This window comes from Astatotilapia calliptera, chromosome 2 (assembly GCF_900246225.1).
Source record: "Astatotilapia calliptera chromosome 2, fAstCal1.2, whole genome shotgun sequence".
NCBI classification, from domain to species: Eukaryota; Metazoa; Chordata; class Actinopteri; order Cichliformes; family Cichlidae; genus Astatotilapia; species Astatotilapia calliptera.
This window is the reverse complement of record NC_039303.1, coordinates 28,022,502-28,037,379: the sequence shown is the minus strand read 5'-3', so window position 1 is coordinate 28,037,379 and position 14,878 is coordinate 28,022,502. Positions and strand designations below refer to the sequence as shown.

Below are 14,878 nucleotides of genomic sequence, written 5' to 3'. Positions count from 1 at the left end.
AAATAAAAGGCCAGGATCTTACAAGGCCCACAACGCTGATCACACTGATCAAGTCTAATCTTTGCAGATAACCCTTTAAACTTCACCATTACTGCAACTCCTCTTATGTAAAACGCTAAAGTTTAAAAATAAAAAAGATCTAAAGTTTTAAATGATAAGAATGAATGGGGATTAGGAATTCACTGCAGATTCAAGCAAACCTGCCTTATCGCCTCAGCTTTGAAGTATAACATTCAGGATTGTTATGAGGTGATAAAATATACACAGTAACGATCTTGATCTATTGCACCACACCAAAACATACTGAGTCAAGTTTCAGCGGATCCCTCCGCGGCGGCTTAGGCTGCTGCCAAGGAGGTACGTTCACCGTGACGTGGGCATATGGACTCTGTTTGCATGTCCAAAAGTCATGGATAAACTAGCCGGCGAACAAACAAACAATATCTTTTTGTTCGTTATCCCAAATCGGCGCGACAGTGGCAACGAAATCACTGCAGCTGTGGAGTAATTTCAGAGGGACAGTGAGAGAATTCTTCACGGGTGAGTTTTAAGTTTTAAATATACGATGAAGGGATCGTGCAAATTCTGGACAACCTAAAATGTAGATCTTGTATGTATATACAGACTAAATGTATAGCCTATTGCAAATCACATCATTTTAAAGTGGTTTGAATGGGCTTCTCTGTTTTTACATACATGTATTTTTCTCGGAAAACACTGCAGCGTGAGTCATGTGTCATTCCTCATTCATTACAGCTAGTTTGCGTTTTTTTTTAAATCCTACACCGACACGAGTCAAACATCCCCATGACTTCTTTTCTTTCGGGGGAGGGGTGTGTGCGTTTTTTTCTTTTTTCTTTTTGCAAGTCACTGTATCTGGCTTCCATGAGCGCCGACGTGAACAGCACGATGTCAGCTGTCTGGAAAGTAGACCGGACTACTAAACACCACCGACCCGTGTCTGCAAAATCTGAATTCTGCTGCAATATGTATGAGAAACATGTCACATTCTGAGTTCATTTAAGAGCGCATTCAGCTGGAACGTGAGCTCAGATCACGGCGATTGGGAGCTAAACAAGATTGAGTGTGGTTTTATTCGACTGAATAGGGAACTAACTAACTGTGGATCAGCTGTCAGACGGAAATGAAAAAGTGTCATTTCTTTGTTTAATCCAGAGCTCGGTTGTGTTGTAGTGTTGTGCGATACTACAGATTGTGATATCAATCTGCTACCAAGAAAATACACTATATAAAGTGTCAATACCGATGCCGAATATGTTGTAGTTGTGTCATGATTTATGAAAGGGATCATCATTATTCTGCGATTTCTAAACACATTTTAACATTCACTACATACTCACTGTGCTTTTTTTCTTTCCAAAATAATGATTTAGCAAAATAAAAGCATACCTTTCAACTTTTCATATATTTTCTGAAGGAAACGGTTTCCAGGGCCTAATCCGTGGATCGACTTCCTTCGAGGCGTGGACGTCTATCAGCAGAGAATGTACCTTCACCTATCAGCAGAGAATGTCCCTTAGTCTGTAACACAGTCAAATATATTCTCAAGTAATATTCAAGCATGCCATTCAGCGTGTTAGTACGAGCTCGGGAGCAGCTTGGGAGAACAAGAAAACAGAGACTGCTTTAGATTGTCTTCCCAAAGTGACTCAACTTTATTCACAAGTACAACAGTTTATATAGAGGGTAAAATTCATGAGACAGCAGATTTATCAGTTTAAACCAGTACAGACCAAGATAAGGCAGCGTCTTCCTGCCCTTGGGTGAAGAAGCATCCTTTGTGTAGTTTATCAATTCAGCTACAATTGTGATTATCTCAGCGACATATTTTCAAGGCACAAAATAAAGAGTTCTTTCATTAGTGAAATCTGAAACAAACCATTTGGCCTTCAACAGGCGTCTAAAAGATTAAGAAACTAATGTAGCTGAGGGAGTGATCTCTGTGGTATTTCAACCTTGTACCAGCCTGTGATTCTCACACATCAATTCTTGGGTCAAAGAGAAAAACACTGAAACAAAGGGGCCTTATTGAATGACAGAGTTTTCCTGCATAATGTCACTATAAAACAATATCCAGTAAATGCTACCATGGTACTAAAATACCTAACATTTTCAAAACTGTTTTTTTATTTATTTATTTTTTACCTGAAATGTAAATATTCCTGTCTCTAAACACTTTGGGTCAGCTTCTGATGCTTTGATGTGTTAGAACTGTATTAAAAATCTTTTGAAATTATTCATTGGGCTGAATACTGAACTTAAATGATAGAAAAAAGTGTCAATCTTGTCACGCTAGTATTAATCTGATACCAGTACTATCGACATTTGGGTAAATTTGGCCACCTCTGCTGTACTCCTCTGCTATCAGCAGAAATTTATGTGTGACTGATATTAATGGCGCTGCTGTAATCAGACTCTGTATTTCTATTTAAGGCAGGTCAGGACATCTTGCACTGTGTTCAGTAATTAATGTCTGTTGTGTTTATTTTTTGCACTTACCCATAATCATGTTGTTAAACATATGCATAGAGTACATGTGTAGGCCTACCTTCTTCCCCAGGTAAAAGAAATGACATTAGTGAGCAGTGTTTTACATTCGTTTCTGTGAGCCTAATAACTTTCCGTGTCTGGTGTCATGTGATGAAGTGGTCAGATCTGAGTCCAGCATCAAGCTGAGTGTCAGGTTAACGGCCAAGCTGTCAGACCCCACCGTTTCCTGCAGTCAGCTGCTCAGAACATAATGGCCTCAGGACGGGGAGACATTCCAGGTAAACAAGATTTGAGATATGGCAGAGTTAAACTGTGAGACAAGTGATTATCTTGTACTGATAACAGAAGTTTTTTCTCTTGTTTATTTGTTTGTTTATTTACACAGTAATGTGTCCTTTTCCTTCATTTCAGTACTTGAGTCCGGCACGCCGTCCTGCCTCATGGGTGCATTATCATCTCCAATTGGAATACAACGACACAATATCAGCTATGATGAGAACATGGATGGCCCTATGCATTCCCCACCTTCTGACTTGACTGTCAACATCCTGTGGAAAGAACCTGTTATCCCACAGAACAGGTTCAGGAAAACTGAGGTGCTCCCGTGTTTACCCTTATTTTCTAACCCACGTTGTTTTGAATTGGTTACCGGAACAAAATGATCCTTGTATTAGTTGCGTGTAAATGCTTCTTGAATGTTAGGTGCGTGCACTTCTGATTTGCTCCATTTCTAATAGTTTGTAAGTGCAGCCTAACACTTAGGATTTGTGTGACTAGGAAGGGAAGAGTGGTGAGAAGTTACTGAGCGTTGAGGGAGCACCATCAGCCAAGTCTCCTGGGCCTGTGGTGAAAGCCAAAGCCACCACTTTAATGAGCTCGCTAAGGATCAGTAAGTCCACGAAAGCAACTTCACTAAACAACTTTATTTAAAAATATAGAGTTACTTAACAAGGCCACTGTCCACTACATGAATTATGATGCTCAGAACGACTTGGCTCCCACTTAAACAATCTTAAGAGTGTTAGTGGAGCTATGCTGGAGTGCAGCACCTTAAACACACTGACTAGTTGTCTGCAATGTTCCCATAATCTCTCAGAGGAATCCCACAAGAGCCTTGAGGAGTTTGAGCACCAGGCTGGACTAACAGAGTCTGGTTATTACCCTCACAAGGGCCTTTCTGCTGAAGAGACCCACATTCACAGACGAGGTGATGTCACACTGCCGGTGAGTATTAACAGTTTTAATCACTGACCGCAAGTAACAATGAACTCAAAAGAAAATGCACACCTAAATGTCATTTGTCAGAAGGTTGTTGTTATTATTATTAAAAAGAGTACATTAAAAAAAAACACATCATAAATCTGACCCTTATCAAATTAAGTTGATGGACTGGCTCAGATATATATTTAAAGCCTGTGCTACAAGGCAGGATTTCATCTTATTTGGGTAACTGCAGAGTTAATCCTGGGTTTTCTTCCAAATGCAGATCACCATAGTAATTTATGCTGTGAAAGTGACCTACTCTGGGGCAGATTATCATGAAAATTAGAGACCTAGTTTTTTAATAGCTTGCAATGACTGTCTTTCCCCCGATTAGCATAATTAAGAAGTATATGTTAAATGTTCCATCCATCCGCTTCCATTCGCTTATCCTTTTCAGGGTCGCGGGGGGCGCTGGAGCCTATCCCAGCTGTCATAGGGCGAAAGGCGGGGTACACCCTGGACAGGTCGCCAGTCTGTCGCAGGGCTAACACATAGGGACAGACAACCATTCACACTCACATTCACACCTAGTGACAATTTGGATTAATCAATTAACCTATCCCCACAAGCTGCATGTCTTTGGACGGTGGGAGGAAGCCGGAGTACCCGGAGAGAACCCACGCAAACACGGGGAGAACATGCAAACTCCACACAGAAAGACCTGATGTTGGAATTGAACTCAGGAGCTTCTTGCTGTGCGGCAACAGTGCTAACCACCGTGCCACCGTGCTGCCCATGTTAAATGTTAACATCTACTTTGTATGAATTATCGGCTGGATTTTAGTTTTCATACATGCATGAGCAATTAGTTTTTAGAAAGAAGAGGACAATATATATCCCTCACCACAACTAGCCACCCACCTACAGGTCCTCAAATTTACTATTTACTGACCTAATTCTTATTGACCTCACAAAGTTACTGAATATCATTAACGTGTAAAGATCACTTAGTAAGGTAAGCTAAGTAAACTTTTACTTAAAGAAACTTGATATGTGCACTTCTAATTACATAACAACATATTGTTAACATGGCAAAACGTCTTGATAAACAAATTACGTAATGAGCTCTGCGCTGGCTCCATAGGCTGTAGTTCTTGCAGTATTGTTGCCAAGCAACGCCCCTGCACAAACCAAACCCCTTCCTTTTTCCTGTTCCCCGAGACGGACCAATCACAGAGCTCCTACCAAAACCAGAAAAGGCCTACTTTGCTGCATAGACTGTATCGTCGTCGTTTTTGTGAAAAATAATCGTCAGTTAAACTGGAAATTATGGACAAAGTGAAAGAAATTGTCGGACCGAGGCGTCAACGAAAAGTTATCATAAAAAGGTTAGTCAGACGTCGCTGCTTTAGTTGACGACAGTCAGGTCGAAGGTGTTGTACGCCGTTAGCGAAGCTAGCATTCAAACAAACGTATTTATTCGGAACAATAAAAATAAATGATCGGCATATATCAACTACCGTGAATCTCGCAATACAAAGGAGGGGATGATGGTTTGCGTATTGATGGGTTAAATTAGTTAACCATTGTGTGGTTCTTGGCCTTGGTTAGCACTGGCTAACTAGAAACCAGCAGACATTTAAAGGCCGTGTTGCTTACCGTGAGTGGAAGCTTCAGGTAAATAAAATAACCTGAAAGGGTAACTTTAGGGGCTTGGGAAGCCCTTCGCACTTGCTAAGTGAGCGTGATGTAAATATATAACTTGGATAATTACTCTGTTTGCCCCGCACTATCATCATTTTACTATCATGAGGCCTAACGCTAAGAAATGACCGAGGCACAGACTGGTGCTGACATTATTTTTTTTTAAACTCTTGTATCTGTATTGAAACCAGATTTCACACAGATTCCACTTTAGGTGGTGTTATTTGAAAAGCGTTTTATTTATTACGTAACTGTAATAAATGGGTTTTGTCTTGTTTTATATACACACGAGGAACAAATCGACTACCAGAGGTTTTCCGTGCGATATGTGTATTTATTTTTTTTTGCTGTGTTAGTGTATTTGTGGTTTTTGTATGTCTTTACTCTTTTTTTTATTTTTTTTATTTTTTATTTCAGCTTTCTGACACTTTATAAGCTATACAGAATTGTTTGCATGTGGCAGGCTGTTGTTATGACCTCCATGTTGATCGTTCTGGCTGAGGGCCAGTCGGGTTCAAGTAGTGACGAACTAGGTTACTGACCCAAGTAATGTGTTTAAAAGGCCACTACGTTGCTTTGCGCTCTTCATTTGCAAAATGGACTCTACCCAGAGTAGAAAGCAGGACCTCATGCACAATGGAGATATGAGCTTGGAAGGGCATTTGCCATATGATTGGGAATATGCCCATACCGAATGGAAACTGGGCACTGAAAATGTTTTTCAAGAGATTAGTCATGAACTCAATTTAAGTCTGATGGCAAGTATAGTGGAACTTGGATTTGTTTTTGGGGTTTTTTTGCCTTTAGTCAAAAAGTAGCTTTTGTTTACTCTGTACTAAAACTGAAGACGACTGATGATTGACAAATACATTAACATGGATTTGTTGTTTTTCGTAGGTGTTTCAGGGATTTCAATCAATTTTGTGAAAAAGTCGAAGTTATGTAATGAAAGCTTAATTTGGTGCGTAACAGTTCTGTGGTTCTTAATGTGTTTACTGCTGTTTAATGATAAATTAAGATGAGTAATTTTTGCACACTTTGTTTCTAACCTTTGATCTGTGTTCCCACCTGCATAACGTAGTCAATGGCAATAGGCTCTGAGAACCTGTGACGTCCTATTTTTCGATCTGCAAACCAAGTAAAACAGTGTTGACCTTGTGCATTGCGTATTTAGGGATGTTTGCTCTGTAAATACAATTAGTTGTTTCACTGACAGATTAACAAAAGATCATAAAACAACAAACTTACAAACAGGGTCACGGGGGAAACAAAACAGCACTGTTTGTGCTTTTGTGCTGGCCAGACACATGTGGGAAGATTAAAACTGTTTAATAAATTTACACTGACAGTGGAGCAGATGGGAGCTTGTGACTTTTTTTTTTTTTTAAACTGTTTTTGTTTTTCTTGCTGTGCAGAAGTTGAGAATGCCAAGTGGAAACTTTAAGGAGGACAGGCTTACAACATCAGCATCAACCACCCCAAGTGGCACCCCTTCTGTTACTCCCAACATCACCCCCTGCGTTAGTCCCTACTCTTCACCGAGTGTTCATCGCAGGTAGGAACTGTACTGTTGTAAAGCCAGTTGTCATTCAGCAAAGAAACCCCCTTATATTTATACATTTGTACAATTTCCAATTGGCTGTATGTTCATGTTGTTCTTGGGTAATGGGAATACAGGAACTGGTTTCATCTGAGTCCTGCACCTTTCCTTGCTGCACCTGAGACCCACAGTCCCAACCCAAGCACAGACATGGGAGGAAATGAAGGAGGAGGAGGTGATAGGTGGAGTTTCTTCGGAATCCGATCTGTGGTACAGAAGTCCCCCACTGATCCTGGCTCTGAAACCAGCACAGGTAAAAGATTTGTGCTCACGCCTGTTTCTGTATCTTCAGTCTTTTAGCATTTCTATGCCGATACTCTGCGAATAGGGTGAATTGTCATACCCCTGAACCTTACATCAAAAGAAACTGCACTGACCCTCCCTTTTATTTTTGGGGGAGAAAAAAGTTTGTAAATTGATAGCATTTGAAACTACTTCCTTCTAGTCATACCACAGCCATGTTGAAACCACAACCTGCAGAACTGTTTACAAAGACAGGCCTCGCATCACAGAAACCAAAACAGAAAATGTGATCCTAATCACATGTGATAACATAGCTTGTTTTCACTGTAACATGTAGGGCTGAACGATTATGGAAAATGATCTAATTGCGATTTTTTTTTTGCCCCAATATTGCGATTGCGATGCGATATGCGATTATTTTTTTTAAGGTCTTTGTCTTCTGTATTATTAAACAAAGACAAGCAATACATCATATAGTATGGCCAATACTATATTACATTAATTTTAAACTGTTCTTTCCTGGAAGACAGACCTCTGTTATGATGACATGAGGTGATGCATGAATTGATGACTGACATTTTTATTTAACTTCTTCAATCACAACAGTATATTTGAACATACACAATAGTTTATTTTTAGCTTACAAACATCTGAGCATAAAGTGCTGACAAGGAACCCTAATGTAAACATTAAAATGAAAGTCAGTACAATGTGCAGATTGCAGAAATATATATAAAAAAAATCAGTGGCTTTACCACACTCAGTTTTTCGACATCTGTGAACTACTAGACAGTCATTCAATTAAAAAATAATATTAAATAAATAAAACTAATAAATAAAAAATACACACATCTTACTGATCTCTGCAGTCAGTAACATTACACATAAAGTGCAAACATAATAGCAATTGTATAAACACACACACAAAGGCGTGAAATTGGACGGTCTAGTTCTGATTAGCGTCACCGCTGTCTCGGTGGAGTTTAATAAACTCGGCCGTCTGCTTCTTGCTATCGAAAATATAACCAGACACTGGTGTAAATTCTCGACTGTCTCATACTTCTGTTTAATAAGTTTTCTGTTTGACGTTTAGTCAGCTGTGTGAAAACCAAGGAGGAACCCACCCGGGGGATTAATAAAGTTTTATTTTATCTAATCTAATAACTTTAATCTCAGCCAAACCGATTTACTCACGAACAAACAAAACACTGAAAAAAGCCCAAAAATAACATTTTTAGGTTGTCTAAGTGACTTATATATTACGTTTAACCCGAGCAGCGAAACTCCGCGGTGATCTGAAAATGATGTGCCGGGAGTTGTGCCGTTCTCGGCCGCATCAGTAACCCTCGAGCTCCCGGCTAGCTATCGAGCTGGTGGGTAGCAGACGCCTCTGAAAACGGCGAAGCACTTTTGCAAATATGGGATATCTTGATAAACCGAGCAGATATTTGATGTTTACACAACTACTTTCTCGCCTGAAAATATGTTAAAAGTTTATTTTGTGACCCAGAAAGATTAGTATGAGTAATTTTAAAACTTAGTAGCGGCCGCCATTGCTGGAAACTGGAGTTTGGCTGGGCCGCGCTATGAATTCTGGGATATGGTAGTAATTTGGACAGCCTTCGGCGCGTCGCTGTGACGTAATCGGTCTACAAATGCGGCCTCAGGAGGATGCAGCCCATGAATTTGGACATGTCCAGAGTATAATCGCAGCCTTTGCGGTTAGAAAATTGCACTTGATCATGTCGCGATATTATCGCAAATGCGATATATCGTTCAGCCCTAGTAACATGCATATTTTAACCCTGTAAAAGACTAGACCTTTTTGAGACCTTGAGTTTGTCAGAAAGTTCAATAAACATTCCAGTTTTTTGTTTTGTTTTTTAAAGAAGAATTTTCTGGCAATTATTTCGTGGTTCAGGCTTTACATGGTTAAATGCAGAATAAGGTGCAATTTAAAAGTTTTCTTATAGAAGCTATAACGGCATGTAGGTGGAATATTTCAGGGAAATTTCACACGGTACACCAGTGATGCTGTGTGTTTCTCTTTGCAGCTCTTAAGTAATTAATGGCATCATCTACCACACCTCTCTCCTGCAGGTTTGTCTCTGCAATCTTATTTTGGTCTGCAGAAATCCTCAACCATGGATGGCACCAACACCCAGGTCAACCTCAAGGTTGATGACCCTACAAAATTTATGCCACCCAAGATTGAAATCTCAGACATTGAAGCCAAGCGGCAAAACCCACGGCCGCATAAACTCAAACCTCGGGACATGAATGTTTTGACACCATCGGGCTTCTGAAGACCAGCTATGTAGCTATTCCTCCGATTCCACATTCTCAATGTTTGTTTTGTTTTGTTTTTTTTGTCTGTCCTCTTGTTCCACATTTGCCTCCCTGTCTACCTCTGTTCCCTCTGCCTCCATGCAATTTCACTCAAGCTGGGGGGAATGAGGGCCCATAGTACCTACAGTATTAGCTAACTAGCAGCAGACTGCACTGCTTCTCCTCCCCAGCTCACAGATTCAGATCAGTTGCTGTCTGCTGTCTATGCCCCCTCCTCTCGTTCTATCTTATTAGCCAAATAATGCAACAAATGGAGTAACTTCATTTGTAACCCTAACATTGGTACTGCTTCCTATTGCTTTGTCACGTAATGGGTGCGTTGGTATGCATCGCCTAGATGTCCTCGTTCCATTGTCAGCGATGGCTTGAGATTAACGTTGAAATATCTTGCTGCTGATCATGCTAAAGTAGCAAGATAATTCAATTTATATCTCAGGTTCCTGTCTTTAATAGTTTTTGGTTTAAAGTTATGTAGTGCTTTTCTTCATCAGCATGCAGAGTATCGTGGTATATGACTGATATTGTGCCTAAGGCTGCAATGGGTGTGCTTTTGGCATCAAATTTCAGCTTTTTTTTTTTTTTTCTCTTTTTGTTTTTTTTTCATTATATGTAAGAGCATCTGTGACCATGTGCCTGCTGACCTGAAGTTTTTTCTTTTTTTCTTTTTTTTTTTATATGTATATTCTGCTTTAAATCAAGGTTTCTAAATTGTAGGTAGTGCAGTTTGTTGGGTTTGCCACTTTTTATTTTCTTCTTTTAAACGTAGGACTGAAGTGGCCATTGTCAACTTTTCAACTTTTTTTGCGTGTGTGTGTGTGTGTGTGTGTGTGTGACTGAATTTTCCTGCTGTTTTGTTTGGGGGGGGAAACTGATGAATTCTGCTAATAAAATGCACAAGGGAGCTCTCCCACTTTCATCTGTAAATAAATCTCATTATGGAACTAAATTCTTTTTTGGTTGTTTCTTTAAAAAAAAAAAAAAAAAAAGGGGGGGGGGGCCGCGGCGGCTATTCCCGGTATTTCATATTCAGTGCTCTGTTCAAACAGGAAGTGATTCAGAGGCTCCGAGCCAGATGCATCTCATTCAGTGCCAGAATTCCAGTCATGAATTTGAAAATAATACAGGAGTCACGAATCTATGTATGCTTGTCTCACCAATTTGCCAGAGTTAGAGTAGTACTTTGCATTGTGCTAAAAATGTAAAATATTGATTAAAATATGAAACTGCTCTTGAGCATCTAAAGTGGCAGTTTTCTTTTGTCCCAGTTTCTTAATAACCAATTCAAATATAACACTTAAAATGTTTTCTTTTTGGTTTTGTTGCTACAAGTCTTTTATAATTGTTAAACGTTGTCCTAATTCATGGATAGACCAGAGATGAGTCCTTATCTTTATATTTTCTATATTTTTTTTTCAGACAGAGTATATCTAAACAGTGCAACCCTCTTACTATGCTACTAAAAGAAGATGCATTTAAAGTTTCCTACATTTAGTTGTACTATACTCATCCTCAACTTTCACAGTCCATTACTGTGAAATACTTTCATTTTTCAACAAAAATGCTAATGTTACCCTATTAAACAAACATTACAAATATATATTAGAAGTATTTTTGTCAGTCTACAAAAAACTAATGCATCCAGTCAACCCTGATAAGAACAGAAGACATTTAAATTAAAAAATGTAAGAATATAAAAATTATGAAATTAGTCTAAATGTTTTTTTGTTTTGTTTTTTTAGCTTACAAAGGTTTAATATATTCCCTTTTTTATAGTTACTACTTCGAGTGCTGGTGATACAGTTGTGCCAAGCATCTCATTGTTGGTGGTTCATTTAAATAAAACTGAAATTTACATTGAAAAAACTTCATGTTTTTTAGCATTTGTGAAACATAAATTGTCCTCCAGTTCTGGAATGACCCATTTATCCATTGTGAAATGCATAAACGCACTGTAACCTGTTCATCATTTCCTTTGCTATTGCACCATTTACAGTCATTACTGTAGTGATATAAAGATATAAACTGTGGCGCAACAACTTGGCACAAATGTTTTACCTACAATTTTTCACCACAAGATGGAGCAACAACTTCAACATGAGCTCACGGGATCGCTGTAAGTTTCCTCCTCACTTTGACTCTCAAATTTCACTGTGATGTTACTCGGACTACTTTGCATTAAAAGTTAAGAAGCGATGCACAAATTCTGCAGTTACACTGTAGTAGTAATCAGTTCGTGGGATGTAATGAGATAATGAATTTGACCACACAAGCATAAAAGCCTTTGAGGAGCCAGAGGGAGGTTATTGTTGTCTCCGGTCATCTACTGTGCACACACTGATTTAGTCTTGTCCCGTAGTCACAGAGCCTGGTTTTATTGCACTAATGCTACTGTTGACAGTTCCACACAATTGTCAAATTTCAATTTCCAAAGCTATTATTACCACATTAAAGCAAACATGTCATATTACAGCAAGCAAACAGAGTTTTTCCCCTGAAAGCTCAACCGTGTGATGGAAGACTTTACCTTGTTAAAGTTCTCAGTAGTTGGTGGTTAATGTCCGGTATGTTGTGTGTGTGTAGGAGAGAGAGGGAGTGAAACAACAGAAAAATGTCCTGTATGTTCATGTTGAAGATTTATTAAAGGACGGACCTTCTATTTTTAATAAGAATAGTATGCAGGGTTGAAATTCACAGCATTTCAATAATATTTTGGCTACCAACAGAAATACAGTGTCTTACTTTGGCTTTAGTGCTGTAATTTAGGTGTTAACAATGCTCTGTTTGAGGTAATTCACACTTTAGCTGGAGCTTTTAACTGGAGCACTCCTCAGCTTAATGAAAGGCTGTAAACAATTCACATGTGGTTTCCAGGTGGTGCTCAAGAACAGGCTTGTAAATCGAATAAGAAAGACAAGTGAGGACAGAAAGCTGATAGTCAAAAACCTAAAGGTGGTCAACCACTAAAAGCAAAACAAAATGTGGGGGTGGTGGCAGAGGGGACACAAGAACACAGGGTTAGGTGCAAGAGTTTGGAAAAACTACAAACCGAGGTGGAGCTAGTCAGCCTTTTCAGTCTTAAGCCACATTTGTTTAGAGATGTGCAATACAATACATAAACAGCTGACACAATAACCGTGTCTGTAACACTAAACCAAGAACACACAGCAATACAGCAAAGGCAAGACAAGCCGTGGGTGGGGGGAGTCTGGAAGGGAAAAAGAAAGACACGGGGAAATGGGGAAACAGAGAAGAGGGTGGAGTGCCTCAGCAGTCATGACATAACACAGATGGCTTTCTCACTGGGTCCGACATGACGTTAGTCAGTCGAGCAGCCCCCTCACCCTGACGCTGTTGCTCGACTTCTGCCCTGATCACGCGAAAATCATTTAATTTACTCAGAGATGTGCAATGGCAACCACAAAGCAAAACAAAAACAATCACGACTCATCTATTTTCGAAAAATTCGTCTGGCAAAACTGCCTCCACACACTCCAGAACTTAAGATTCACCACCCCGGCCTCTATACTATCTCGACATGGAGAGATACAAGAAACCACGCCAGGGTTTGTTTTTTTTTTTGGTTTGTTTTTTTGGAAGATCGCCTACCTCCAGTAATGCAAGTTTATGTATACCCGGACAACATTGTTAACGTTTAAATGTGCATAAAGGTCAGCCTGGAGAAAGATTAGGTGAACTTTTATCTAATACGTGTAGGAGTGGTAGATGCACTTTATGTCAGGTTGACTCCGGTGAGATTCTGGGAAATCCTTTTAAGCACATGCTCTCAAATGGAAGGATTTTGTAATGAAACACTGTTGGGCTGTTGATACGTGACCTAGACAGAGGAATTAAGGCATAAAGCATGTGTTTTCTATTTCAGCTGTACTTAAAATGTTCTTCACTGAAGTTCTTGAGAAAAAAATCTTATGGTGCATTACTAAAAGTTTTGAGGTATTACCACGTCATAGAAGTTTTTATTACTGGTGTTACATTTCATTTATACTGTAGCTTCCACTGTATATATACTGCCACTTATCCGTCTAACTATTAATAATGGTGATAAGTAATGTGTCATTTTGCAGGGGTAATGTAGCTGTTCACAGAGCTGGTGACGAAATGTAAGGAGGGATTTTTGAGACAAAGTGGGTGGGGGGGGGGGGGGGGGGGTCTGTTTGACGTTTGTTGGGTGTTGTCTGTGTCGTACGCTACGCCATCTGTCTCCAGAGTCACATCTGGGACTGATTTACAGTGAGCTGGCCCAGAGGTGAACCCACCAAGCTGAGTGAGTGAGAGATAGAGATAGGGGCTGGTGAGGTTGGGTGTTGACCACCGGGACTTGATCAGACCCTCAGGTTGTCCTCAGGTATCCTGTGAAAATAAATATCAATCATGTCCACAACTCTTGGATAGGGTTAAACTTGTATGGCTATTACCATAGATGTGGGTTGCGTACAAATCAGATCACTGTGCTTGTGTTATGCAATAACAGTTTTCTATTCCTCAGAAATCGTGAAGACATGACCCCTTGCTGCGTCTCTGTGTTCCCAAAGAGCCCCCCACAAAAGACAAAACGCAAGTGTCTGAGTAACAAATGCTTTGCAGCTGTGATTTTTGTAAATGTATTCAAAGCTAAATGTGCAAAATTTGTATGGTATCTGATTTTAGTAGCTTTGTCTCTTCTTGATAGGCTTTGATCTTGGATCACTTCCCTCTTAAACTATCAAGATCCAATATTGGTTCCAGCAGAGAGCTGAATTACCTCTGTATTGCCAAAAGACTCTCCGTTTACTGCACTACTTATCTAAGGCAGTATAAAAGATAATGGTATTGCTGTTTGTACGCAGTGTAAAGCACAGTACACAAATTTAAGGCATGCAGTTCTTCTGGGTTTTATACACACACACACACACACACACACACACACACACACACACACACACACACACACACACACACACATATATATATATATGGCTTTTTTCTTTCTTTGTGTTCTTTGTGCTTTCACGGAAAACAAATCAAAGAAAGAGGGATCTAAAGTTGCTACCTGTTTCCTATAAGCCAGCTTCCAGCCTCAGGCCCTCATGCTGTTGGTCTCTTCTGTGCAGTTCAATAGTCATTTTCCTGCCATCCCCCACAAAGATTGTTAGGCTCTCCTGTACTGGCCTCCGCGATCTAACTCGAAACAGATGTGAGGGGAGAATCCCCTACAAACTGTGTCTGAAACAGTCAGACTTAGCTGGTCAATACACAAGAACCACATCCGGT

At 39.7% G+C, this 14,878-nt stretch overlaps 1 protein-coding gene across 1 annotated transcript; it reads left to right on the top strand.

Annotated features, from left to right (window-relative positions):
* The first annotated feature begins 316 nt into the window (after positions 1 to 316).
* kiaa1191 (KIAA1191 ortholog) lies at positions 317 to 10,556 on the top strand. Its single transcript, XM_026192180.1, has 8 exons — positions 317 to 540; positions 2,668 to 2,789; positions 2,923 to 3,107; positions 3,289 to 3,400; positions 3,608 to 3,735; positions 6,834 to 6,973; positions 7,096 to 7,271; positions 9,362 to 10,556. Exons 2-8 carry the CDS (start codon positions 2,762 to 2,764, stop codon positions 9,565 to 9,567), a joined length of 975 nt encoding a protein of 324 aa, XP_026047965.1. The 5' UTR covers positions 317 to 540; positions 2,668 to 2,761; the 3' UTR covers positions 9,568 to 10,556.
* The last annotated feature ends 4,322 nt before the right edge of the window (positions 10,557 to 14,878 follow it).